Source organism: Pseudorca crassidens, chromosome 15 (assembly GCF_039906515.1).
Source record: "Pseudorca crassidens isolate mPseCra1 chromosome 15, mPseCra1.hap1, whole genome shotgun sequence".
Lineage (NCBI taxonomy): Eukaryota > Metazoa > Chordata > Mammalia > Artiodactyla > Delphinidae > Pseudorca > Pseudorca crassidens.
The window spans coordinates 64884124-64910139 of NC_090310.1; the positions used below are offsets into that span (position 1 = coordinate 64884124).

Sequence of the window (26016 nt, forward strand, 5' to 3'; positions counted from 1 at the left end):
CCTGTGCTCCGCAACAAGAGAGGCCGCGATAGTGAGAGGCCCGCGCACCGCGATGAAGAGTGGCCCCTGCTCGCCGCACTAGAGAAAGCCCTCGCACAGAAACGAAGACCCAACACAGCCAAAAAAATAATTAAAAAAATATTTTTTTTTCTTAAGTTAGCAATCAATATTTCAGTTTGAAATATTTGCCTGCTTTGCCCCAGCTATTCTATTCTGGCAGTCTACCTGAAGGAAATAGAAAATGTCACTCCCTTCCGTAAAAAAGATTAGATTATGGTGTATCCATAAGGTAGAGTATTCTACAGTCATTAGAAATGTTTTCAGATAATTTGGGTGAAATGCTCAGTATATAATGAATAATAAACAAAAACTCACCCAGGATATGAAACATTGTATGATCACATAAATAGTATAATCAGTCATAGCCAATGCAAGAGGACGGACAAGAGATTATCTCTTAATGGTAATAATCTCTAGAATGTACGATTGAAGGTAATTTTTATTTTATAACTAGAAATTTTTATTTTGAAAACCTCTTAATTAAAATGCACTAAATACATTAGTTGAATAAATACCAAGAATTACAGTGAAGGAAAGGAGAATGAGAGGATAGCTAGAAGAGTAATTAAGATTGAGGAAGTGTTTTAATTATACTTGTGACTGAGAGGAACAATCTAGAAGAAGGAAGATGATGGAAGAGAGAAGAAAGGTGTTAAATGATGGTGAAAAGCCCTAGAGCATATTATTTGTGTCCTGAAATCAAAGACCCACAAGACAAATTAGCCTCGAAGAAGTGAAGATAGATTTTCTTTTCCCCAGAGGTGGGAAACAAACAGATGAAGATATTAGTGGCATAGAGAAATTTTAAAATAGAGAAAAAAGAAGGATAGCTGGTAATCATCATTTTAGGGAAGAGGTGGAGTCAGGGTCATCTACAAATTGGGATTAGGTATTTGAGGAGATGGGAAAAGTTTTCAATGAGCAATGGGAATGTGGCCAGGAGTAGATTAGAGATGTAGAAAATGATTGATTTTCAGGCAGTATGGACAGCCCAGTTGAAGTTGTTGAATAATGTGAACTGAAGTCCATGTTGCCTCAGTCTTTTTGAAGTGATCAAGCTTTAGGAAAGTGAAGTTTGTTAGAATAGAAAGATATAGACACTATAGAATGGACTTGAGGACACGGGGAGGGGGAAGGGTAAGCTGGAACAAAGTGAGAGAGTGGCATGTACATATATACACTACCAAATGTAAAACTGATAGCTAGTGGGAAGCAACCGAATAGCACAGGGAGATCAGCTCCGTGCTTTGTGACCACTTAGAGGGATGGGATAGGGAGGGTGGGAGGGAGACGCAAGAGGGAAGAGAGATGGGGATATATGTATATGTATAACTGATTCACTTTGTTTTAAAGCAGAAACTAACACACCATTGTAAAGCAATTATACTCCAATAAAGATGTTAAAAAGAAAAAAAGAAAATACACTAAAGGATTCTGCCACCTTAAAAAAAAAAGATATAGACTAGAGAAGCACAATATTAACATTTTCTATCTTTTGCTTGGGTCTGCGTAACTGTATAGGACCTAGCAAAAGCTCTTTGTCCTTGCAAATTACTGTTAAACTTTTTATTACTGTTAATTTTAACACCACCACACTAATCTCATTGAACCTGTGGTGTAGGTTGTCATGGTCATCTGTCATTTCTAATTCTTCAGCTTCTGGGAGACTTGAGCTTTGATTTGTTTTTGTTTGTTTGGTTTTTTGTTTTTATTTTTGTTTTTTAATATTTATTTTTTGGCTGCATCAGGTCTTAGTTGCGGTGTGCAGGATCTTTTGTTGCAGCGCCTGGGCTCTTCATTGCAGTGCGTCGGCTTCTCTCTAGTTGTGGCACGTGGGCTTAGTTACCCTGCTGCATGTGGGAATCTTAGTTCCCCTACCAGGGATCGAACCAGTGTCCCCTGCATTGCAAGACAGATTCTTAGCCGCTGGATCACCAGGGAAGTCCCTGTTTTTGTTTTTTTAAACAGGAAAAAAGTAGTCACTTAGGCAGCACAAAAAAAGAATTTTTGTCTTGTGAGTCACTGGAAATGAGAACCTCAGGACTTTCCTTACTAGACCCAGCATAAGATTTGTTAGGACCTTTTGTAGAACTATCTGCCCCTTTAATTTGGTACTTTACCTGGTTTATTTACTCTAGTAATACACATGTAATTTCTCAGCTGGAACATTCTCCAGGGTTACTTGTTGACCCCAGAGAACAGTAGTGGGAAAAGTAAATGAAGGACTAGTTGTAGTGAAAAGATTGCTTGGGGGTGGCGAGTATTGGGCAATAGTGAATTAAGGTACTTGGGAAAGTAGCCTATGATGGAGCCCAGGTGATACTTGAAGAGAACTGATGGACCGTGAAGATAGAGAGGGGATTAAAGTCATGATGAGACTGAATAAAAGATACAGTAGGAGGCAAGTAGAAGGAATAGAAGGTTGTAGGAATTTCAGTGTTTAAGGTCTAGGAGGAGGAGTGATTCTAACTAAGTATCAAGAAAATTTAAGGAATCATAGTACACAGCTTGTCAGATAATTATGTTGAGAAATTGAGGCCAAATACTAGAAGGGTGAGCAGCATGGATGTTAAGATCTCCAAAATGTTAATCTTCAACAACAGAACATAACATTTTTGGAATCCAGTTTCTGCTGTACTTTTGTTTGTCGTAGCAGATTTATCTCATGCCCTGAATGTTCCCCCTCCCTGACATATCCCTAAAACGTGACCAGTAGTGGAAGTGTAATTTAGTTGAACATTATAGCTGAGAAGGTTTTAAGGAATCATTTAATCCAGGTAAATGCACTTTTGAGGTACAGAGAGATTAAATAACTTTTCTTTGGTCATATAACTTGTCAATAGCAGAGTTGGAGCTCGAAACCTCAATTTCCCATTTTTGGTCCATTCTGCCAGTTGTTTGTCTTTTTAAAAGCATCAAGAATCTTTTTTTCAAACTAATTAATCACCTCTTAAAATAATATAGAGAGGCAATACGCAGAGTCTCAAAGAGGTCTACGACTCAAAAGGGGGTATATGACTCTTCACCTAGGGGAAGGGGAGCAGTGTCAAAGCTGACTCTTGCTGCATTCCGTTCATATTCTGGGGTTGCTTGGTCTTCTTGCAGGTGGTCAGCACTAACCAGGTGCTGACTGCCTGTTACTGAGCTTTTCCATTTATTCAGAATAAGCATTTGAGAAACCCCGCAAAGCAGTATTTGTCATGCCTTGCTGTTCACGCACATCATCTGGAGATCTTGTTAAAATACTATTTCTGATATAGTGGGTTGGGAGTGGAGTCCAAGATTGTGCATTTCTAACAAGCTCCTGTGTATCGTGCTTGCTTCTGGTCCAAATACCACACTTTGACTTCTGGAAAACATAGTATGAAAATGATTTAATGGTACTGCCTCTATTTTAGTTTCTTGAATCTATCAGATTTTATTCAGGCTTGTTGTGAGGTCCAGGAGTATGGATTAATACTGAGTAGTGGTTTCCAGTTACCAGGTAGTAGATATCAGAGCTTTAGCCAAGGCATCTCCAAACTATCTAACTCATGCCTTGCTTTCTATTTCTAGTCAATGACTGGACTCCCCTGGGAAAAGGAATCACCTGTGTTTAACTGACAGTAACTTTGTATCTGACATTCCTGTTAGTGTTCTTCCCCCTTTCTCTCCAATTGATGTCATTGCTTTGAAGAAATGATAGTTCCTTTAAAAAAAGGTCTGTGGGCACCTCTTTTCTAGATCACTTACCTTGAACATTTTGTATACCATTTGGTGGGATGGGGCGAGAGCACCTATCCCTGGGAAATAAGTGTACTTCTTTCTCCTGTTGTGGAACAGTCAGCTTTGCCCCATACCTAAATAATATTAAGAGCCAGTGGAAACCAATAAAATGATGGTTAAGTTATCTATGCTTGTGATAAAATAGTGCCCTTTCTAAGGCATTTGGAATTTTGAGAATTTGACTCCATTTCTACTTATACAGGGCCTCTGAAGAGTTATTTGAAATCTGAACCAGCACACCTAATAGTTCTGATTGGTCCCCTAAGTACTTCTGTGCCATTGAGTAACCCCTCACATATTTCTATATAGCTCTGAGGAGCTATATGTAAGACTACCATAAGAGCTGTTTATGTATTTGATAAGGCTGGCCAGAAATTAGGAAGGTTTTCTCAAGCTCCTAAAACTTTAAGTTTTGGTCTTCCTGTTGTTTTTTTTGTTAAATTCAAAGAGCATTCTTTTTCCCTTCTGTTCCTGGCTGTCTTACCCAGAGCGAGCACAAATGGATCAGACCATCCTGAGGATGCAGGGTCTGGTGAAAATAGGAGGGTCAATGGGAACAATTCTCCATCACTCTCAAATGGCGGTTTTAAACCTTCTAGGCCTCCAAGACCTTCACGACCACCTCCACCTACCCCACGTAGACCAGGTGTGTATTCTAGCCATACACTAGGGATGTAGGTCTCAGTACTGTGATTATAAAATTCTTTTTCGGAATTGATCCTCAGGTAAGTGTCAAGAGACCCTTTTAGATTGGTTTTCTAGCTGAATTTTTACATTTAAGATTTTGGCCAAGAATGATCTTTCTATAGATGTGCCTGTTCCCCAAGTTTTTCTGCCAGGTGTGAAGTTATTGAGGCAGGTGCTCCACTGCGAATGAAAATCTCGCGTGTGCTGGGAGTTCGCTGATGGGCTAGTAGTTAGGATCCTGGGCTTTCACTGCCATGGCCCGGATTCAGGGAACTGAGATCCTGTAAGCTGCACAGTGCAGCAAAAATTTTAAAAAAAAAGGGAAATCACATGTGTACTATAAAAAGTAGAGGCAATATAGATAAGATTGCAGCTTTCTGTCAGGGTTTGTAACTGTGGACATAAGCATTTCATAGAGTCAAGGACCTGGTCAAGGTTATATCTCATTATATCCTTTAAAAAGACAATCCAGTAAATAGCAAATAACCCAACAATGCTAAATGATATTCAGATTTTAAAGCAAAAATCACACAAGTAAACATTTCATATAGTAGAAATATAAACATTTACAGTTGGAATATTTATTTTTCCTGATTAGCCTGAATAAATCTTTTAATCTCTTTTTACTTCCCTCTGTTAGTATGTGAACAGGAAATGTAAAATAATCCAAATATTATTAGAAAAGTAAATTGGTTGTCCACAAATCATTTTATTAAATGACATTGTGTTTAAATATGTATCTTCCCCCTTTTCTTCTGTAGATAATTGTGTTCATAGTATATTCCCAGTCTTTAAGATCATATACTACTTTGTCACAATATTAGTGACTTCCTCCAGGAATTGTTTTGTCAATAAGTATTTTTTTAAGATGTAATATGTACTCAAGCAATAATATTCTTTCTTTCTTTTTTTTTGGGCCACACTGCAAGGCTTGCAGGATCTTAGTTCCCCAAGCAGGGACCGAACCCAGGCTCTTGGCAGTGAAAGCATGGAGTCCTAACCATTGGACCACCAGGGAATTCCCGCAGTGACATTCTTAAAAATAGTTATTATCAATCAGATCTTCCATATTATAGGTAACGCCAAAAATTAGTCTCGGATCTGTAGGCATTCATAGGAAAGACAGTTTTAAGGATCTGGAAAATTACTAAATGAACTTATACGCAGGGACCAACACTTTTCTGTTCTAAAAGTTATTTCCTGTGGCATCAAGAAATCATCTGTATGTGCTTTGTAATTAATAATGAGACATGGAGTAAATGGAACCTTACAAGTTGTAAACAAGCCTATTAAGTGGGACCATTGGCTATTTCCCATTATTTATCTTAAGTAATTTTCATCTGCATGTCCATATCTTAAATTTTATATTTATCATCTACCTTTTTATTTAAGTTAAAATTCTCTCCTGAATTTAGATTTCTGAAAATTGTTTTTCTATTTTCCTCAAATCTTAAAGCATCTGTCAATGGCTCACCATCTGCCACTTCTGAAAGTGATGGCTCTAGTACAGGCTCTCTCCCACCAACGAATACAAATTCAAATACATCTGAAGGAGCAACATCTGGATTAATAATTCCTCTTACTATATCTGGAGGTTCAGGCCCTAGGCCATTAAATCCTGTACCTCAAGCTCCCCTCCCACCCGGGTGAGTAATTGCTTTTGGTTAACATGTTTTCTTTAGACTTCTGCATATACTTATTAATAAGGGAAATAGTACTGAACTCCATTCTTTAAAAAACTGTCTTATAACTCTGTATGTGTGTATGTGTGTGTGTTGGGGGAGGTCTAGAGTCAAACTGAACAAAAAAGCTTTGCCACATTTGAAATTTCTCCCTCATTTCCAGAGCAAAGTGAAAGAAAAAAAAATTTTTTTTATTGAAGGACTCTGAGCCATAGAAAGTTCACCAAGACCAAGTAATAAAATAGTTGCCTGATTCAGATTGTCTTTTCTTTCGAAGGGGGGGAAAATCACTTAATTTTTTTACCATTATAAAGTCATAGCAGAGTAATAATAATTTAGGAAACTGAGAGGGATTACAAATCAATCTCATGTAAATCTCTACTGATTATTTTTTAAATTAATAATACTCTGATAGTTATACACACACACACACACACACACACACACACACACACACATTTTGTGGCATTCAAATTAATCCAGAGCTCAGAATGCTAAACAGAAATTAATTGACTAAGTGATAAATTTAAAAACTCTCATGATGAGGAGTTTAATTGCTTAAAGAGACTGTATTACTTATGTGGTAGTTAGGCCATTTTCCTTTTTGAAAGCCTACATGGGCAGCCAGATTAAAAATTGTTTGTGCAAGGGATTAGAAGTGATTGGTTCTTCGAAACTTTGTTGGTTTATTCCAACAGAGTGGGTGCTCTTAGAAGTGACTGGTTCTTCTAAACTCTGTTGGTTTATTCCTGTCTTTTTTACTTTGGGGTTAAACCTACCAAGGAGACTTCAGTACTCATATTGCCTTTTTTTTTGGTACTGTTGTGCAGGAGCACATCTGACAAAGTCTTATTCTTTGATTTCAGTTTTTCTAGTACCAGAACTGTCCTTTGCCCTTCAGTTAACAGCTGTCTTTCGTCAGATTTTATAACAATAATTACAGTTTTCTTTTCCACTCAAGTCCTATGTATACCCTGATCAGATTGAGACAGTTTTTGTATCCTGAATGCATTGCTTTAAGCCTCTTTAGAAATATAAGACATCTCCTAGAGCAGATACTTCTGCAGGAGAAATCTCATCCACCGTGTGTCACCCTCAGTATAACATTTCTTGACTTTATTCCTAAATTCTTTTGGTATCTGCTTTATATATGGACATGCTTATTTCTCTTATATCATCATATAAGAGAAGACGACAAATACAGGATTAAAAAACCAGGCTATTCATACATGTAGCATATCAGCTTTTTAATTTTATGTTTAAGTTGGGAGCAGAGAGTGGACCAGCATGGACGAGTTTACTATGTAGATCATATTGAAAAAAGAACAACGTGGGATAGACCAGAACCTCTACCTCCTGGGTAAGTGTCTGTATTGAAGAAGAAAAAAAGTATTTATTCAGAACTATAGATTATATCTATACAAAAATCTTCCCTGCCTTCCTACTTTTCCTCTTCTGTCGATCTTCTCTCTCTCTACTTTGTTTTATGATAGGTGCAGACTAAAAAGAAGAGAGTCAGGGAATTGATTGGCCATGATGAATGACTTTTATTTTCACTCATTTCTGACCTAAAGAAAGATTCCGTTTCCTTTGTGAACTTTTACCTGGCTCAAACTGCAGGGTTTTAATTTTAGCTTTTTTTTTTTTTAACTGTATAAGAATTATAGCCCCTATCCTATATATGGTAAAGTTCATATTATAAAAAACTAATATATAATAGTGAAGTCATTGCAAGATAGTTGGGGAAATATTAATATATTAATAATAATAAAATGAGGATATATTAATAGAATGTGTTAAGCATTTAACATTTATATTATATAAAATAATTGAAATAAAAAATATTTTCATTTAAGGGAAGTCAGTAGCAAATCTGGGGAAATATTTAATCTTGCTAGTAATCTTAAATACACACCTAAAAAGTACAGTGTTGGTGAGACTGTAGAGGAACTTTACCTCATAACATTGCTAGTGGTAGTATAAGTTAGTTACAACGCTCACAGGAAGGATATATAACCATAATAATACCCATACCCTTAGTAACCCTTTGCAGGAAATTCATCCTAAAGAAATAATGCAAAGGAAGAAAGAAATTTTTGATATATAAATGGTATTTATTATTTTACTACAGTTGGCGCTCCAATATTGGAGGGGAAATATTGGGGGGGAAATTCCAAGATGTTTCAAAAGACAAAATTTTGAATTTTGAAAATTGAATTTCCCAAGCCCTGGGAACTATTTACATAACATTTTATTGACAGCTATTTACGCAGCATTTACATTATATTAGGTATTACAAGTAATCCAGAGATGATTAAAGTATACTGGATGATGTGCCTGGTTATATGCAAATACTATGCCATTTTATATGAGGGACTTGAGTATCTGAGGAGTGTTCTGGAACCAATTCTGTATTTGTAATATTAGACTAGTAGGCATAACCCTAAATAATCAACCAGGTAGACATCACCAAGTTATTTTATCAACGTTCACTTGATAGGTTATGTACGCATTTGAAATGATAAATAAGATAGTTGTATTCTTGTGAAAAAGGGCTTTTTCTGACATCTGTGAAAAGCACCCTCTCTCCCCCCCTTCTGTGTGTGTGTGTGTGTGTGTGTGTGTGTGTGTGTGTGTGTGTGTATGTTTCTGTCCCTATTAGGATTGCAACAGTCAAAAGAACATTTGAAAGAAAGAAAATGAGAGGTTTTGTCTTAATGATTGTTTGAGACTTAATCAGTAAGATACATTCTGTTTTAAAAACCTGATACACCTTAACTTTTAAGAAAGAAATTTTTACACACATTCCTCTTAAGTTCACTTATAGACCATTTAAAATATATAAAATAGGGCTTCCCTGGTGGCGCAGTGGTTGAGAGTCCGCCTGCCGATGCAGGGGACATGGGTTCGTGCCCCGGTCCGGGAATATCCCACATGCCGCGGAGCGGCTGGGCCCGTGAGCCATGGCCGCTGAGCCTGCGCGTCCAGAGCCTGTGCTCCACAACGGGAGAGGCCACAGCAGTGAGAGGCCTGCGTACCACACACACGCTATATATATATATATATATATATATATATATATATATATATATATATATATATAAAATAAAACACTTCAGGTAAATCAAAAGTAGTATTGCAAGGGAAATTCTTACCAAACCTGTACCAGGGCTAAAATGAAGTCCTGTTTAATTCTTATCTGTTTCATGAGTATTTGTTGAATCCAGTTGTTTTTGTCCTGATTTAGCTGGGAACGGCGGGTTGACAACATGGGACGTATTTATTATGTTGACCATTTCACAAGAACAACGACGTGGCAGAGGCCAACATTGGAATCCGTCCGGAACTATGAACAGTGGCAGCTCCAACGTAGTCAGCTTCAAGGAGCTATGCAGCAATTTAACCAGAGGTTCATTTATGGGGTGAGCATATGTACTTGCATTATAAACTTAATGAGTGTTTGATTTTTAACCTTTTCTTGCATATGAAATGTAAAGCAGTAAAAAGAAAGTACAAGTAGGATGGCAACCCAGTTGTTGCTGTTGATAGATTATTATTTTTAGACCTTGTTTCCAGTATTCTGTGTAGGTGATTTATTCTTTTCTTTTTAAAAATTCCGGAAGTTCAGCCTCCTTTGCTTTGTAACTGTTGAAAATAAAAAAGAAGTTAGGACAACTTAAAATTCATTTACGAAAGAATAGTAAAAATAAATTCAAGCAGTTTAAAAAGAAAACAGTTATGAATTTAATACTGCCTGACTTAGCAGAACATTAGATGGCTTGGGTCTAATAGCACCTGACTCAATTGTAGTGAACTAATGATAGAATTGAATCATTTTGTAACATATAAACGTAAAATTTATGCAATAATTATTTGGTGCTGTGGGAGACTAAAGAAATTTGATTCCTTATAGGATGATGTTAAATATATTATTATGGCTTTAAAACCATATTATCTTTGGTATCAAAACATCTCATTTCTGGAAATGGTTTAAATTTTACATAAACCAACTCTCCAAGAGTTCAAGAGAAGCTGACCCTCTCCATTTTCATCTCTTCTCTTCTACTACCATCAGTATCATCCCTGTTAGAATCCATAAGAGTAAATTCCTGTTCTTACTAGGAATTACCTTTTTTTTGCCTTTTCTCCATATTTCTGTTTCTTGGACCCCATCATCATCATAATCACTCACTGATGTAGATAAATGCACCTTTATCAGCAGGTTTCCCTTCACTACCTGGTTATGACTAAAATAACTTTCTTTCACGCAACAGTTTTTCTTGCCACCTTCTGTCACAGCAGAAGATAGCTGTCACTATCTTCCCCTTCCCAGTGGTTTTAGAGTTGAAATTAATTTTTGTCTCGTCTACTTCACCGTTTTCGTTTTATTTTCTCCAATGCTGTTTTATATCTTCCTTTCTTTCTAAATTATAATCACCTTTGGTATGCCTGGCCAAATTTCTTTTAGGTTTGAATACCTAGCTTGCCTGCCTTCCTAAAACCTAGTTTCCACATAGATGTCCAGTGGAAAGAGCATGGGCTTTGGAGTCAGGTACATCTGGGTTCAAATCCTGGTTCCACAGTTACTTTCTCTATATGACTTTGAGTAAGTTACTTAACCTCATCAAGACTCATTTACTTTATGTATACAATAGATCCATATATAAAATTACCTCAGAGGGTTTTTTTTTTGACGATTCTGTAAAATAAAGTTCCTAATATGTTTGGCACATACTGGTTACATAGAAATGTTAGTTTTCAACTTTTCTCTCCCTCATATCCACAATTGCAAATGTGCCCTTTATCTCACTTTTATAATACATGATCTTTTTTAATACATTTATTTATTTATTTAATTTTTGGCTGCATTGGGTCTTTGCTGGTGCACACGGGTTTTCTCTAGTTGCTGAGAGCGGGGGCTACTCTTTGTTGCAGTGCATGGGCTTCTCATTGTGGTGGCTTCAGTAGTTGTGGCACACGGGCTTCAGTAGTTGTGGCTCGCGGACTCTAGAGCACAGGCTCAGTAGTTGTGGCACACGGGCTTAGTTGCTCCGCAGCATGTGGGATCTTCCCAGACCGGGGCTCGAACCCGTGTCCCCTGCATTGGCAGGCGGATTCTTAACCACTGCACCACCAGGGAAGCCCCTATAATATATGATCTTTTATTTATTTTTATTTTCATTGAAGTATAGTTGGTTTACGATATTATATTAGTTTCAGGTGTACAACATAGTTATTCAAATTTTTATAGATTATATTCCATTTAAAATTGTTATAAAATAGTGACTATATTCCCTGTGCTATACAATATATTCGTTGTAGCTTATTTATTTTGTACGTAATAGTTTGTACCTCTTAATCCCCTACCACTATCTTGCCCCTCCCCCTTTCCCTCTTCCCACTGGTAACTACTAGTTCTCTGTATCTGTGAGTCTTTTTCTATTTTGTTCATTCATTTGTTTTAGTTTTTAGATTCCATATATAAGTGATAACATACAGTATTAGTCTTCCTCTGACTTATTTCACTAAGCATAATACCCTCCAGGTTCATCCATGTTGTTGCAAATGGCAAAATGTCCTTTTTTTGGCTGAGTAGTATTCCATTGTGTATATATACCACATATTCTTTAGCCATTCATCTGTTGATGGATACTTTTTTTACTTCCATATCTTTCTTGGCTATTGTAAATAAAGCTGCTGTGAACATGGGGGTGCATGTATCTTTTTGAATTAGTGTTTTTGTTTTCTTCAGATATATATATCCAGGAGTGGAATTGCTGGACCATATGGTAGTTCTATTTTTGGTCTTTTTTTTTTTTCTTTGGCCACACCATGTGGCATGCAGGATCTTAGTTCCCTGAGTAGGAATTGAACCCGTGCCCCCTACAGTGGAAGCACGAAGAAGTCTTAACCACTGGACCACCAGGGAAGTCCCTGCTTTTAGTATTTTGAGGAACCTCCATACTGTATTCCAAAGTAGCTGCACCAATTTACATTTCTACCAGTAGTGTACAGGATTCCCTTTTTCTTTACATCCTCACTAACATTTGTTTTGTGATGTTTTCAATGATAACCATTCTGATGGGTGTGAGGTGATATCTCATTTGTGGTTTTGATTAGTGATGTTGAGCATCTTTTCATGTGCCTGTTGGCCATCTGTATGTCTAGTACATGACCTTTAAAAACACCCTTTTTAAAGACAGATTTAACAGATTCTTGGAGTACCTACAGTGTGTATTGCTTTATTGTAAACTTGACCAATTAAATACTCAGAGTCTTTGGAACTTTTCTAGAATTGCAGCTTTTACTCATCAACCATTTTCTTTTTTTTTTTCTTCTATCCAAATTCTTACTCTTTGCTCTTGTTATAAAGTGGTTCTAAATTATAAAGAACTTAAACAGCCTATTTTAGTTATGAACTGAATTGAACATTCTTAATACCAGCTACTTAAAAAGTGGTGGGGTGTTGCTGATAAAGTCTGTTTATTGGGTAGATGCAGTGGCCTTTGTTCTGACCGTGGTTACGGGGGCAGTAGATGCTCATACACCTAGCTTTTTTTTTTTTTTCTTTCGGTACGCGGGCCTCTCACTGTTGTGGCCTCTCCCGTTGCGGAGCACAGGCTCCGGACGCACAGGCTCAGCGGCCATGGCTCACGGGCCCAGCCGCTCCGCGGTATGTGGGACATTCCCGGACTGGGGCACGAACCCGTGTCCCCTGCATCGGCAGGCGGACGGACTCTCAACCACTGCGCCACCAGGGAAGCCCTACACCTAGCATTTTTAACCTCAGAATGGATAATGGATCACTGTGTAATGGCTCTGGCCCATGGTTTCATTGTGCCTGTACCCCCCACCTTATCTGTCCAGGGAAAGCCTGTGGGATAGGCTTGGGTCTTAGAAAATTATCAAAACAGATTGTCATATGCCAGACTACTCCGACCTGTTCTGTAACCAGGGTTCAAACCTTGTGTAGTGTTTCTCCTTGGTTACCCTGTTTTCATTATTGTGTGTGTCAGGAGGAGCAAGGCCACTGCTTGACAGGTCTGTCTCCCAAGAGCTTTTAAATGAGAAATGGAATATATCTCATATGCTTTTAAAACTTTCAGTCAGTTAACCTAGTTGCTGTAATAAGTCATTGACATGGGGGTGGGGGTTGGGCAGGAAAGGACCAACAGCGGGGGAAACTGCTATAAATTTAGACTAAACCAAATGCAGTATGATGACTTTGTTTGGATTCTGATTTGACCCAGTAAGAAACCAGAGACATTTAATTAGGGATTGTGTATTAGATGATAAAATTAACATAGATTCTTTGCTAGGTGTGATAATTATATTGTGGTTGTATAAGAAAATGTTCACAAATTTTAGAAAGGCATACTAAAATACATAGGAGTGAAATGATGACTGCTTTTTTTTTTGCTTCAGCAAAGAATATGGAAGAAAAATAAAGAAATGTGGTAGTTTTGGTATTGTTGAATGTCGTTGCTGGGTATATGGGGTGCACTGTCTTATTTTACTTGTGAGTTTTTTTTCCATATTTTTTTTTTGAAGCAGTTAGTCTATTATTTATTTGCCTTATCTTACTTAAAGGAGAAAGGGCTTAACCACATCTTACTGAAAGACCACAAAGTATCCCCCACTTCATTATACATTTAAACTAAAACACAGTCATTAACCCTTCACACTGCACACTCAGTATGACTTCTGCTTCTCTTTTTCCAGTGGTTGACTCCTACTTTCCTTTTATCTAACCAAACCTCTCTCTCCACCAATGTGATAATTTCAAACAAATTTAAGAAGTCTTCTATACAGTTCTAGGCTTGTCATCTCCTTCCAACTGGAATTCTTTTCTTTTACTCATCTGACAGCCTGTTCTTCCTGCTCCCCCAACTCTCTTCTCACAATTCTTTGTATATACCATGTCCTGTATATGATCCTCTATTTTTGAGTTATAAATACAAAATTTTTCTTAGCCAGCTGATGACTCTGAGTACTGTTATTTATAAGTAACTCTTGGGAGATTTATGTATTTCTCTAATTTACTGATTTGGAGCTAAAGAAGGGGAAAAAATGGTCATTTGGATGTAAAATTACTTGTAATATTTGAATTTCAAATAGTTTCAAATGTTAAATAATGTTGACAAAGTTTTTTTCTTCATGAGAGTACATTGGCTTTTATTCTTGACCTTGTCATACTTCTCTAAGATGTGAACTCTGTAAGAGTATGTTATGTTGCACATGGCCAGGGAAAGGCATATCAGAATTCATAAGCCTGCTCTCAAGTTATCTGTTTAAGTTGTTCATTATTTCACCATTTTGGGGGTTGTTCTTTTTAGAATCAAGACTTGTTTGCTACATCACAAAATAAAGAATTTGATCCCCTGGGTCCCCTGCCACCTGGATGGGGTAAGTCACATGGATTTTTAAATTGAATTCAGTTATTTTAACAATTAGGTATTTATGGATGGATGATATACTCTGCGCTTGCTTGAGTGAATATCTGGAAAGCTTTTGGGGTGTGCTGGTTTAATTCAGAGTGCCAAATAGGCATTTGATTTCCCAAAAGTTCTAAGTTACTCTTCTAAAATATAAAAATATTTTGCCCACTCAGCATGAGAAGAAATGGATTATGATACACATGAAAGTCTGGATGGACCTCAAGGGCATTATGCTTAGTGAAAAAAATCCATTTCAAAATATTGTATACTGTGTTATTCAATTTATATAACATTCTTGAAATGACAAAACTATAGAGATGAGAAATAGATTAGTAGTTGCCAGGAGACAGAGCCACTGGTAGGTGGTTACAAACATAGGAGGTAACGTAAGTGGTTCTTATGTAGTGGTGGAACAGTTCTATATCTTGACCGTGGTGGTGATTACACAAATCTGTACATGAAATAAAAGTGCATAGAACTGTATGTTTACATAAATGAATTCAAACTTTAAAAATGAGTGAAAATTGAATAAAGTTCGTAGTCAGCAGTAATGTACCAGTGTCAATTTTCTGATTTTGATATTGTGCTATAGCTACATAAAATGTCACCATTGGAGGAAACTGGTTGAAGGGGGTATATGAGATTCTTTGAACGATTTTTGCAGTATGCTGTAATACTTATTTCAAAATAAAAAGCTTTAAAGATATTTTGATCATATTGGTGCTTCGAAAACACAGTTCAGAGGTTGATTGAGTTGATGTTATCTGAAAGAACAGTGGAAGGGGGAACATATTGGGGTGGTGACTGTGTCCTGCATGAGCATGCTCTGTTATCAAGTATCTTAGTTATTAAAACTTTTTATAGACTTTAAGATGAGCCTGCCCTACCAGATTATTTTATATCCATTATATAAGTCATAGAGCTGTAGCGAGTTTCCAGAGTAAACACGGCAATATAGAAACAGTTTTGCACGGAAGAGAAAGAGAATATAGAAAGTGCAAAACAGCAAAGTAAAGCCATTTATGGAACCAGTTGAAGTTTTATCTTCAGGAGCTGCAGATATTTCAGAAAGTGATATTTCTAGATAGTCTTGTTGGGAAACATCAGTTTCTCAGATAGATTGCTCTAGCGTTACTTTATTTAGGAATGGAGGGGAAAAAATTGATGTCAGTGTCACATGAATCTGGGCAATAAATGATACTGGCTATGTAAGCCTGCTTTTCAGTTACCCCATTGCCCTTAAAGATATTTATCCCTAGCATTCCTAGGAGTCAAAGAAGTAAAAAGATATAATAATAGTTCATAGTTATAACTGTTATTGTCACTAGCTTGTAGCAAAGGGAAGGCATATGAAAGTTGTGAATTTCTGTCTTTACCAGTGTCTGGTAGTTTAGTAAGGAGTCTTTTGGATCTGTGGGAGCCTTGTAATGGACAGTTTATTATTGGTATGAAGTACTTCAGAAGAAGGGATGTTGTTCTTTTGAGGCATATTGAACTAGACCTGCTTGGTTGCATTCCCAGACATGGATGGTCTTCTCAGCTTTATTTCTAGAGTTGTTTTATGTTTGTGTTACAGAGGAGAAACGATATACCTGTAGGTCGTGTATTCATCCTCTTAATTTTAGTGCAGAAAAACCATGACCTGATTGGCTTTTGTTAGAAACACAAACTATTTTGCTCCTTCTCCAGGGCAGCTGTTACAAAAAATTGTTTCTCGCTCAAAGAAGCATGAATTGCAGGCTATGTTGCCTTTATTTGTAAAGCTTTTCTTGCAAATCTGGTCCTTGTCTTCTGTATTTATTATTATCCTCAACATCAGTATTTCTCATTTTTACTTTAGCCAACAACACCTCCATAAAATACTGCCTCTAGAGGCCCAGTTCCAGCTTATGTATGTTATCAGAATTTTGCCTTGGTTATTTTACATTCTGCTTATTTTTAGGTTTCATACTCCTGAAGTTGAAGTGCAACCCCTCCCCCTTCTTAAATGAGTTCACGATCATCCTATTATTTAGACTGATTACTGCTTTATGATTCTCTGCCTTTGGGGCATATGCATTATTTGTTGAGCCAGTGACAGCACTGGTACTATCACAAATGAGAACCACCCAGTAGACCCTCAGCATTGATCCAGGAAATAAAATCCCAGTTCACAGCCTGTGTTGATGTTCTAAAGTTGTTAGCATTATTTTTGTGACACCACGTATCCAGCTTCTTCACCCTTTCAGACTTCTGTATGCTAGGACTAGGCATTACTACCTTACAAGCTGACAGTGAAGAATTTTTAACACATGCAAACTATAGAGGCTGGAGAACAAAGAATGCTTTTGGTTCAACAATATGTCTAATAGGGCTTTGTGTAGAGGGTTTACCCATCAAGTATAAAGCTATTTTCTCATTTTCAGAGTTGCTATGAAAGAATACATAGAACAACAAGAAGTTTCTGTTTTTCAGTGTTTTATTCATCAAGTCAGGAAGTGGTTTGATGTGCATTCAGGCTTGGTGTTCAGTTATTTAGGAGTTGTTTACCATGTGATTTTTTGAACGAAGTAAGAAATCAGCTCTGTAGTCACAGTACTTCTCACTAAGCAGGTGAGCCTTCAGTTTGCAAGCGCATCACCTTTGAAATTTTGTTTTTCACAGCCTCTTCCAAGAAATGCTTTTATCAGTACTATATACTTAGAACAAACATAGAAATAAGTTTTCTATTAACTTTATCTTACCTCATGTTAGCTTTTTTTTGTTTTGTTGGTTTTTTGTTTTAAAAATGTTTCTAAGCTTTTATTTAGAAAGCCTACCTAGTAAAATCACAACTACAAAGTGTGTGAGCTATAATCTAAGTGCACAAACTAAATATTTAAAATGTCAAACATATGTTTTTCACTGAAAAGAAAATCTGCTTAGTTAAAAGTTAAAAATGAGGGACTTCTTGGTGGTCCAGTGGGTAAGACTCTGTGCTCTCAGTGCAGGGGGCTGGGGTTCGATCCCTGGTCAGGAAACTAGATCCCACATGCATGCCGCAGCTGAGAGTTTGTATGCCGTAACTAAGAAGTCTGCATGCCACAGCTAAAGAGCCTGCACGCTGCAATGAAGATCCTGTGTGCCACAACTAAGACCCAGTGCAGTCTAAATAAATATATTTTTTTTAAAAAAAAAAGATATTTAAAAATGATAAAACCAAAGCACACAAAACAAGTTCAGGAATAAGGCAAAATTACACCAAAGCCTTAAATCTGTTCATCTGGAAGGAAAGGAAAAAGGAATAGCTCCATGCCATCCCTAGCTTCATGCCACCATTCAGTAAACACTGACCATGGGTAAGAAGAGGGTGTTCTTAGCTGAGGTCAGCTAACTGACCTCATCAGCTCTGATATGGTTGGCAGGGTGCTCAGACTTCAGAACCCTTGGAGAACCCAGGCAGTGACTCTGTTCATGTTAGCTTTTTGAAGAGAGAATATCTGGCCCTGAAATCTGAACTTACGTGGCAGTTAAAAGGTGAATATACGCTCAACTATGCACTTAGGATATTAATTTTAGATTATAAAAGTTACATAAAAATTACTTGTACACAAGAAATTTATTAATTCTGTAAGTGTATTTAAAAATTTAAATTTGACTGCCAAGAACATTAACTTATTTTGTTATTATGTAGCTACAACTGTGTAGCACTGTGGGTGCTTCTTTTTGCCTCAGAGACAGCTCTTAAAGTTGGTTACATGTTTCCACACTCAAGGTTCCATGACCGGCAAAGCCATTTTTATTATTCAGGTTGTGGCAGAAGATGCAGAGTCCATTTTCTGTATGTAATACACTCTAGAAGTTCTATTTCCATTTTAGGTCAGCTGATATAGAAACTACCTGAGATGTCAGGAGCAGATTCATGATACCAATATATCCCTTCTGTGCCACCTCCACCCCAACCCCGACCCCCTGCCCCAGTATCATCACTGCTACTTGCGATCATGGAGTCAGTCCTGGAGATAAGTTAAAAGTTACCAAACACTAACTTTACGAGGCTATATAATTTGGCCTAATACTCATTCTGCAATATCTTGCTTAAAGAAAGATCCAAAGGATCTAAATAAATGTTGTTTGAAAAACATATGAACGTTCAAACCATAGGAAATAAAAATTGGCTTTATCACCATGGAGTTAAGCTTAAATTTTTTTTTTTGAAAATTGCTAATTTTAAGATAACCATGCTTTGTAAAATGTGGGAATCCATTTCATACTATTGAATACTTCAGTTTTCATTTTTAGACATTTTGGCCAAATTTAAAAGATTCAGACACTGGAAGAGACCGTTCTTTTGAAGAATTAATTTGTAATGGATCAAAGAAGTCAATAGTTCAAAACAACAGAACTAGTATTAATATTAAAATTTCAAACCTAATTTGGTTATTAAAAGAGAAAATAATATCCACACAGCTTGTAAACCTTAATGAGAAATCTCAAAGAAGCGGGGCAAATTGTGTAGAATGGGTATAAGAAAACAAGGAGAATTCTAAAGCAAGAGGCAGGTGGGTAAACAAGCAGCTGCTTCAGATACAGTAAATTAAAGAGCCGAGCCCTTCTGCCCAACCCTTGTGTAAAAAGTTACTATAGATATTTAGGATTTGGAAACTGGTTGTATTAAGAAACAGGATATATTTTGAAACTGTCTTTTCTAGTTGAATAATGCCTAGCATATAGCAAAGAAACAATTAAGTTATATCCCCCCATTGTATTTTAAGAATTGAGATGGTGTGATATGAAAAAATATCTCTGAATGCAGACGTCAGTTTCCATCCTCTAGCTGCTACTTAATTCTGAAATTTGGGGCAGATCTGAGTTACCATATCTTCAAAATAAACAAAAACTACCTACTCTGTGGGACTTTTAAGGTTAAAATGAGGTCATATATGCAGAGTTAAAACAGTTAATTATTCTTGCTGCTGGTTGGATTGAACAGAAAGGTCCTACGGGCAGGACATTGTGAATTATGTCTATTTAGTTTCTAGGACAGCACCAGGGACCGGTTTTGTGGAAGACAGTTTTTCCAAGGTGGGGGCAGGGGTGGTGGTGATGGGGAATGGTTCATGTGGTCATGCGAGCCAGCGAGCAGTGGGGAGCAGCAGACGAAGCTTCGCTTGCTCACCCTCTGCTCACCTCTTCCTAACAGGCCGAGGACCCAGGGGTTGGGGACCCCTGTTTTAGGATAAAATGATATTTTATAACTTGAGTAAGCATGTGGATTTAATAGTGAGAGAATAAATTAAACCTTTAAAGTTGTGATTTAAAAACTACAAAATCAACAGCAGTGAGAAATGGGCAAAATCAGCTCATCTTATTTTAATTTGAGGAAGAAGACTATGCCAACTCTAATGCTTTGCCTTTTTTCATTTGTTTTAAAGAGAAGAGAACGGACAGCAATGGTAGAGTATATTTTGTCAACCACAATACTCGTATTACACAATGGGAAGACCCCAGAAATCAAGGGTAAGAACTTGCAGTTATTAGTGTATAGATAACTTCTTAAAGATTGTACCCTATTTCCAACTCAGTTATGAAAAATATCAAACCTACGTATTCTTTCCCCAAAGGCCTTAATTACCCATATACTTAAGAGAAAAAATTACACTATTACTTCCATATAATGAATGTGGGTTTCTTGAGAGTACAGGGGGGAAAAACACCTCACTGGTATATATGAATTGTGTGTGTGTGTGTGTGTGTGTGTGTGTGTGTGTGTGTGTGTGTGTGTGTGTTTTCCCCCAAAAAATACCTGTTTGTTGTTAGTAAGACCAGATTACTAATTCTAAAGTGGGGTTTTGCAACCTGACATCTCTGGATAGAATTCAGGGAGTATGTGACTTAGAGGGGAAAAATACATATTCATTTTCAGTAACCTTTACCTGAAACTGAGTGTTCTTTCCATTATGATTGTAGGCCACAACCATAATATTAGAACTAACAATGCCTAGGACTTTGCCACCAGTAGAAATCACAGGTTTTTAATATCTTTCTGCAGTTGTTGCAGATATCTCAAAATATTGTTTACACACATCATTACAAGAACTTGCTAGTTAATAAGCCACTAAAGAGATATATTATTTATTACAAGTTTATCTTTTTAATATTTATTATGTATATGTAATTGTTTTTCTTTATAACATTATGTGATAGTGTATGTATTAGTTTGCTAGAGCTGCTTTAACAAAGTACCACAAACTGAGTGACTTAAACAACAGAAACTTGTCTTATACATATTTTAGGAAGCTAGATAGAAGTTCAAGGTCAAGGTGTCAGCAGAGCTGTGCTCCCTCTGAAGGCACTAGGAAAGGATGTGTTCCAGGTCTCTCTTCTGTCTTTGATAGTTCCTTGGCTTGTGCAGCGTAACTCCAGTGGCATTCTTCCTGTATGCATGTCTCAAGGTCCAAATTTCCCCCTTTAATAAGGACATCGATCATATTGGATTAGTGGCCCACCTTATTCCAGCATGATCTCATCTAATTACATCTTTAATAACCCTGTTTCCAAATAAGGTCGCATTCTGAGGTACTGAGGGTTAGGATTTCAGCAGAAGAATTTGTGGGTTGACACAATTCAGCCCATAACAATATGTAATGCTGTGTGTTTATCAGATTTCCAGAGGGTTCCATTCTGCAGGGAATTTGGTAAGCTATATAGTCAGAAGGCACAGTCCCCACAAAATTGACCTCACTTAAGACATCAGGCACAAGCTGGGAGGTCTCCAAGACTACTCTCACTTCAAACTGACTGACTACAAATTTAGGGTGTCTACCCAACCACTTTCAGGTTCAATAACTCACTAGAGAGACTAGAACTCTCTGAAACCTCTTATACTCACAGCCTCCTTTATTACAGGGAAAGGATACAAACTAGAACCAACAGAAGGAAGAGATGTATAGGGCAGAATGTGAGAGGGTTCCAAATGCCCAGAATTGATGTGGAACAGTATGTGTTGAGTATTGCCAACCAGGGAATCTCACCCTAGTCTCTAGTATCCAGAGTTTTTATTGGGGCTCCATCATGTACTGCCTGCATAGCTAACCTTTAGTTTCCAGCTCTTCCCCACAGTTTGGGCTAATACCTGTAGTGTCTAGTTACTCCAGAGGTTAGAGCTGATATGGCATATTCCAAAGCCTCCCTCATAAATCACATGATTGACGGTCTGGTGTTCGAAGCCCCTAAGCAAACAGAGATACACTTGACAGGCAGGACATTCCAGAGGCCTAGAGATCATCTCCCAGTAGCTGAGGGCAGAGGTCTGACCTCTGTTTGGGCGTGATTAAATCTTCACAACTACCATAGGTCAGGGTTTTAAGAACCTCTATTTTAAAGGTGTGCTTTAAATTTAAAATCTATTTCTGGGTACCAGCAAATCACAACATTTTATGGAGTTATGGTATTTAACTTAAATATTTTCAATTTCTTAAAAAGGAATAATTAAGAATTTCATAGGTAACATTTCTAATTTCTCTTTAAAATTCTGTCACTAAGGATAGAATAGACCATGTCACCTTTCTGTAATTTGCTTTAAAGTTTCAGAGCTAAAGTTAGAATCATATTTAAAGTTTCAGAGCTAAAGTTAGAATCATATTTTTATAAATAATACAAACGACCCAGTTCTATCCAATTTGTTTTCAAGAAAACAACTTGTTACTGAGCCCATCTTGCAAATATGATTACAACAAATGAGAAGTGTTATCTTCTTAAATTTTTAGTAGTCTTTTTTGTCTGACATTTGTATTTAGTTCTGTAAATATAGTTAAATGATCTTAACTTTTTGACATAGTTCACAAAGTACTGTTCTAGGCAATCGTTCTAAGCCTTTTGTTCTTCTGAAGTACACTTGAGGAAAGTGACACTCCTGTCAGCAGTAGTGGCTCTCTAAAACAGTGAGATTAAATGCCTCTAACCCCTCCTTTTCTTCCTTTCTGTTGTGAACTTGAACATTTCCATTGCTTTGCCTTCTCACCAAACCCACCAGATGAGAAAAATGAAACTGTAGAATAGAGAAAAATGAACTGGAAAATATGGATGAAACTTAGAACACTGAAGTTTAGACAGATTAAGCAAGGTCTAAAGATAGGTATTAAGGAAGTGGGTAGGAATACTCCATTAAGAACATTTGAGTTGCCTTAATAGGAATAATAGAGATTCTGGCCAAGGGGAAGGGCTTCACTTGGAGGTTTGACAGACCATGTCTTGTTTAGGGAAATGGTGAGTAGGCGTACACTACACAGGGTTCATGGAAGGGAGTTGGAGGTAGAGTGCAGAGGTAAAACTGAAAGGAAACATAGAGGGCAGAGTATCGAGACAGAGTGAGGGCCAAATGGAGGAGTTTATGTCTTATAATTGGTTAGTGGTGAATAGTGATATCACTTTTAGAAGAGAAAGAATTTGTTCAGATCTCCGTTTTAGTACTCTGTCAGCAACGTGAAATATGAGTACAGGACCAGAGTGAGACTAGAGGCAGCAAAACCAGTTAGACTGCTGTTACGAAAGTTTAAAAGAGAGATGAATGACTGATGGTTGACGGGCCTGTTGACATGTTTAACATGCTTGTAGGATTTTAGTAAACAGGTGGAAAATACTGGACTAAATGGTTTTCTAGAAGATTTCTACCGCCTTTATGGGTATTTTTAGTTTCTGTACTTGGCAAACAAGGAACTCTTTAACATTTTTTGTTTATATATGTTTCTGTGTTTTATATAGTCAATTAAACGAAAAGCCCTTACCTGAAGGCTGGGAAATGAGGTTCACAGTAGATGGAATTCCATATTTTGTGGACCACAATAGAAGAACAACCACCTATATAGATCCCCGCACTGGAAAATCTGCCTTGTAAGTTTTCTAAATGTTTTGATTAAAAGTAAAACTGATTCCTAAGATTTTTATATAAAGATCTCAATTACCAAAGAGTGCTATTTCTTGAGGTGGCTTGCCTGTAGGTCTCTGATCACTAAATGTTTTGTATTTCCATTAGCTTCTTAAATATTTTCTCCTAGAGACTTTCCATATTTGTTATCATCTATTCACAGCATTAAATGAGAGTGTTTAGAAATTATCAGTACAGTACTGCTCACCAATTAATCCCTGATTTCTGATACCTACTTTCTTTCATTTCTATCACCTTTTAACTTGAAAACTCCCATTACTTTTTCTTTTCCATTTTTGAAAAGTAACTGTGTTTCGTTGATTTGCTTAATATGTTTTGTTTAGGGTTTTTTATTTTTTAAATTATGGTCAAATAGACATAACAAAGTTGACCATTTTAGGTTTATATCTTAGTGGTGTTAAGTACACTTATTGCTGTGCAACCATCACCACGATCCATCTCTAACACTTTTTTATTATCCTATACTGAAACTCTGTACCCAGTAAACTGTAACTCTCCAGTCTCCCTTCTCCCCCAGTCCCTGATAAGTACTGTTCTACCTTCTGTTTCTGAATTTGACTAATCATACAATGTTTGTCCTTTGTGACTGGCTAATTTCACTTAGCATCATGTTTCCAAGGCTCATCCATGTTTTAGCTTGTATCAGAATTTCATTTCTTTTTTTGTTTTTTTTTTGGCGGTACGCAGGCCTCTCACTGTTGTGGCCTCTCCCGCTGCGGAGCACAGGCTCCGGACGTGCAGGCTCAGCGGCCATGGCTCACGGGCCTAGCCGCTCCGCGGCATGCGGGATCTTCCCGGACCAGGGCACGAACCCATGTCCCCTGCATCGGCAGGCAGACTCTCAACCACTGCGCCGCCAGGGAAGCCCTCATTTCTTTTTAAGACTGAATAATATTGCATTTTATGTATTACCACATTTTGTGTATACATGTGGTTCATGGACATTTGAGTTGTTTCCACCTTTCAGCTATTGTGAATGATGCTGTGAACATGAGGGTACAAATATCTGTTCAAGTTCTTGCTTTCAGTTCTTTTGCATATATATTCATAATTAGAATTGTTGAATCAAATGACAATTCTGTGGGTTTTTTTGTGACGTTGCCATACTGTTTTCCACAGCGAATGTACCACTTTACGTTCTCACTGATAGAGCACATGGGTTCCAGTTTTTCCACATCCATGCCAACAGTTGTTACTCTGTGTGTGTGTGTGTTTGGGTGTGTGTAATGCCATCCTAATTAGTATGAAATGGTATCTCATTGTGGTTTGTATTTCTCTAATGATTCATGATGTTAAGCATCTTTTCATGTGCTTACTGACCATTTTTTGTATCTTAGAACAAATGTCTGTTTCAGTTCTTTGCCCAGTTTTGAATCAGGTTGTTTTTTGTTGAGCTTTAGAAGTTCTCTGTATATTCTGGATATTAATCCCTATCACATATGTCATTTGCAAATACTTTCTCCCATTCTGTGTATTTCCTAAGCATTTCATAGCTTTAGCTCTTACATTTAGACCTTGGATTCATTTTCAGTTAATTTTTGTAAATGGTTTTAGTAAGGGTTCAACTCCACTCTTTTGCAAGTGGATATCCAGTTTTGCCAGCACCATTTTGTTTAGTGGTCTTGGCACCCTTGTCAAAAACTATTTGACCATATATGTGAAGGTTGATTCCTGGCCTTTCTGTTCTATTTTTCTGTATGTCTGTGTTTATTCCAGCACCACACTGTTTTGACTGCTGTAGCTTTTACTAAATTTTGAAATCAGGAAATGTGAATCCTCCAACTTTGTTCTTTTTTGAGATTGTTTTGGCTTTTCAGGGTTCTTTTGAGATTCCACATGAACTTTAGTATGGGTTTTTCTATTTCTGCAAAAAAAAAAAACAAACAAAGACATTGGGATTTTGATAAGGATTGCATTGAAGTTTTCTTTGGTTAGTGTTGACATCTTAACAATATTAAGTCTTCTAATCCATGAACATAAGCTGTCTTTACATTTATTTGTCTTCTTTATTTTCTTCCAGCAATGTTCTATAGTTTTCATTGTGCAAGTCTTTTACCCTGTTGGTTAAATTGATTCCTAAGTGTTTTACTGTTTTTGATGCTATTTGTAAACGGAATTGTTTTGTAAAATTTCCTTTTCAGATTGTTGATTGTTAGTATATAGGAATACAACTGATTTTTGTATGTTTTGTGTTCTACTTTGTTGAATTTACTTAGTGCTAACAGGTTTTTTCGTCTGGAGTCTTTAGGGTTTTTTATATATAAGATCATACCATCTTCAAACAGAAATGTTTTCTTCTTCCTTTCCAATTTGAATGCCTTGTCTTTTTCTTGCCTAATTGCTCTGGCTAGAACTTCCCATACTGTGTTGAATAGAAGTGATGAAAGCAGGCAACCTTGCCTTGTTCCAGATCTTAGAGGGAAAGCTTTCATTCTTCCACTGTTGAATGTGATGTGAGCTGTGGGATTTTCATATATAG

The 26016-nt window shown here is 37.0% G+C and overlaps 1 protein-coding gene across 3 annotated transcripts in view; it reads left to right on the forward strand.

The window, feature by feature from the left end:
• Nucleotides 1–26016, forward strand: part of ITCH (itchy E3 ubiquitin protein ligase) — a 118535-nt gene that overhangs the window by 69876 nt on the left and 22643 nt on the right. For all 3 annotated transcript variants that reach the window (XM_067707870.1, XM_067707869.1, XM_067707871.1), the window contains 7 exons: nucleotides 4314–4471; nucleotides 5969–6158; nucleotides 7459–7554; nucleotides 9442–9616; nucleotides 14531–14600; nucleotides 20026–20110; nucleotides 23354–23482. In XM_067707870.1, the coding sequence (XP_067563971.1) occupies nucleotides 4314–4471; nucleotides 5969–6158; nucleotides 7459–7554; nucleotides 9442–9616; nucleotides 14531–14600; nucleotides 20026–20110; nucleotides 23354–23482 (903 nt within the window). The remainder of the gene's footprint in view (nucleotides 1–4313; nucleotides 4472–5968; nucleotides 6159–7458; nucleotides 7555–9441; nucleotides 9617–14530; nucleotides 14601–20025; nucleotides 20111–23353; nucleotides 23483–26016) is intronic.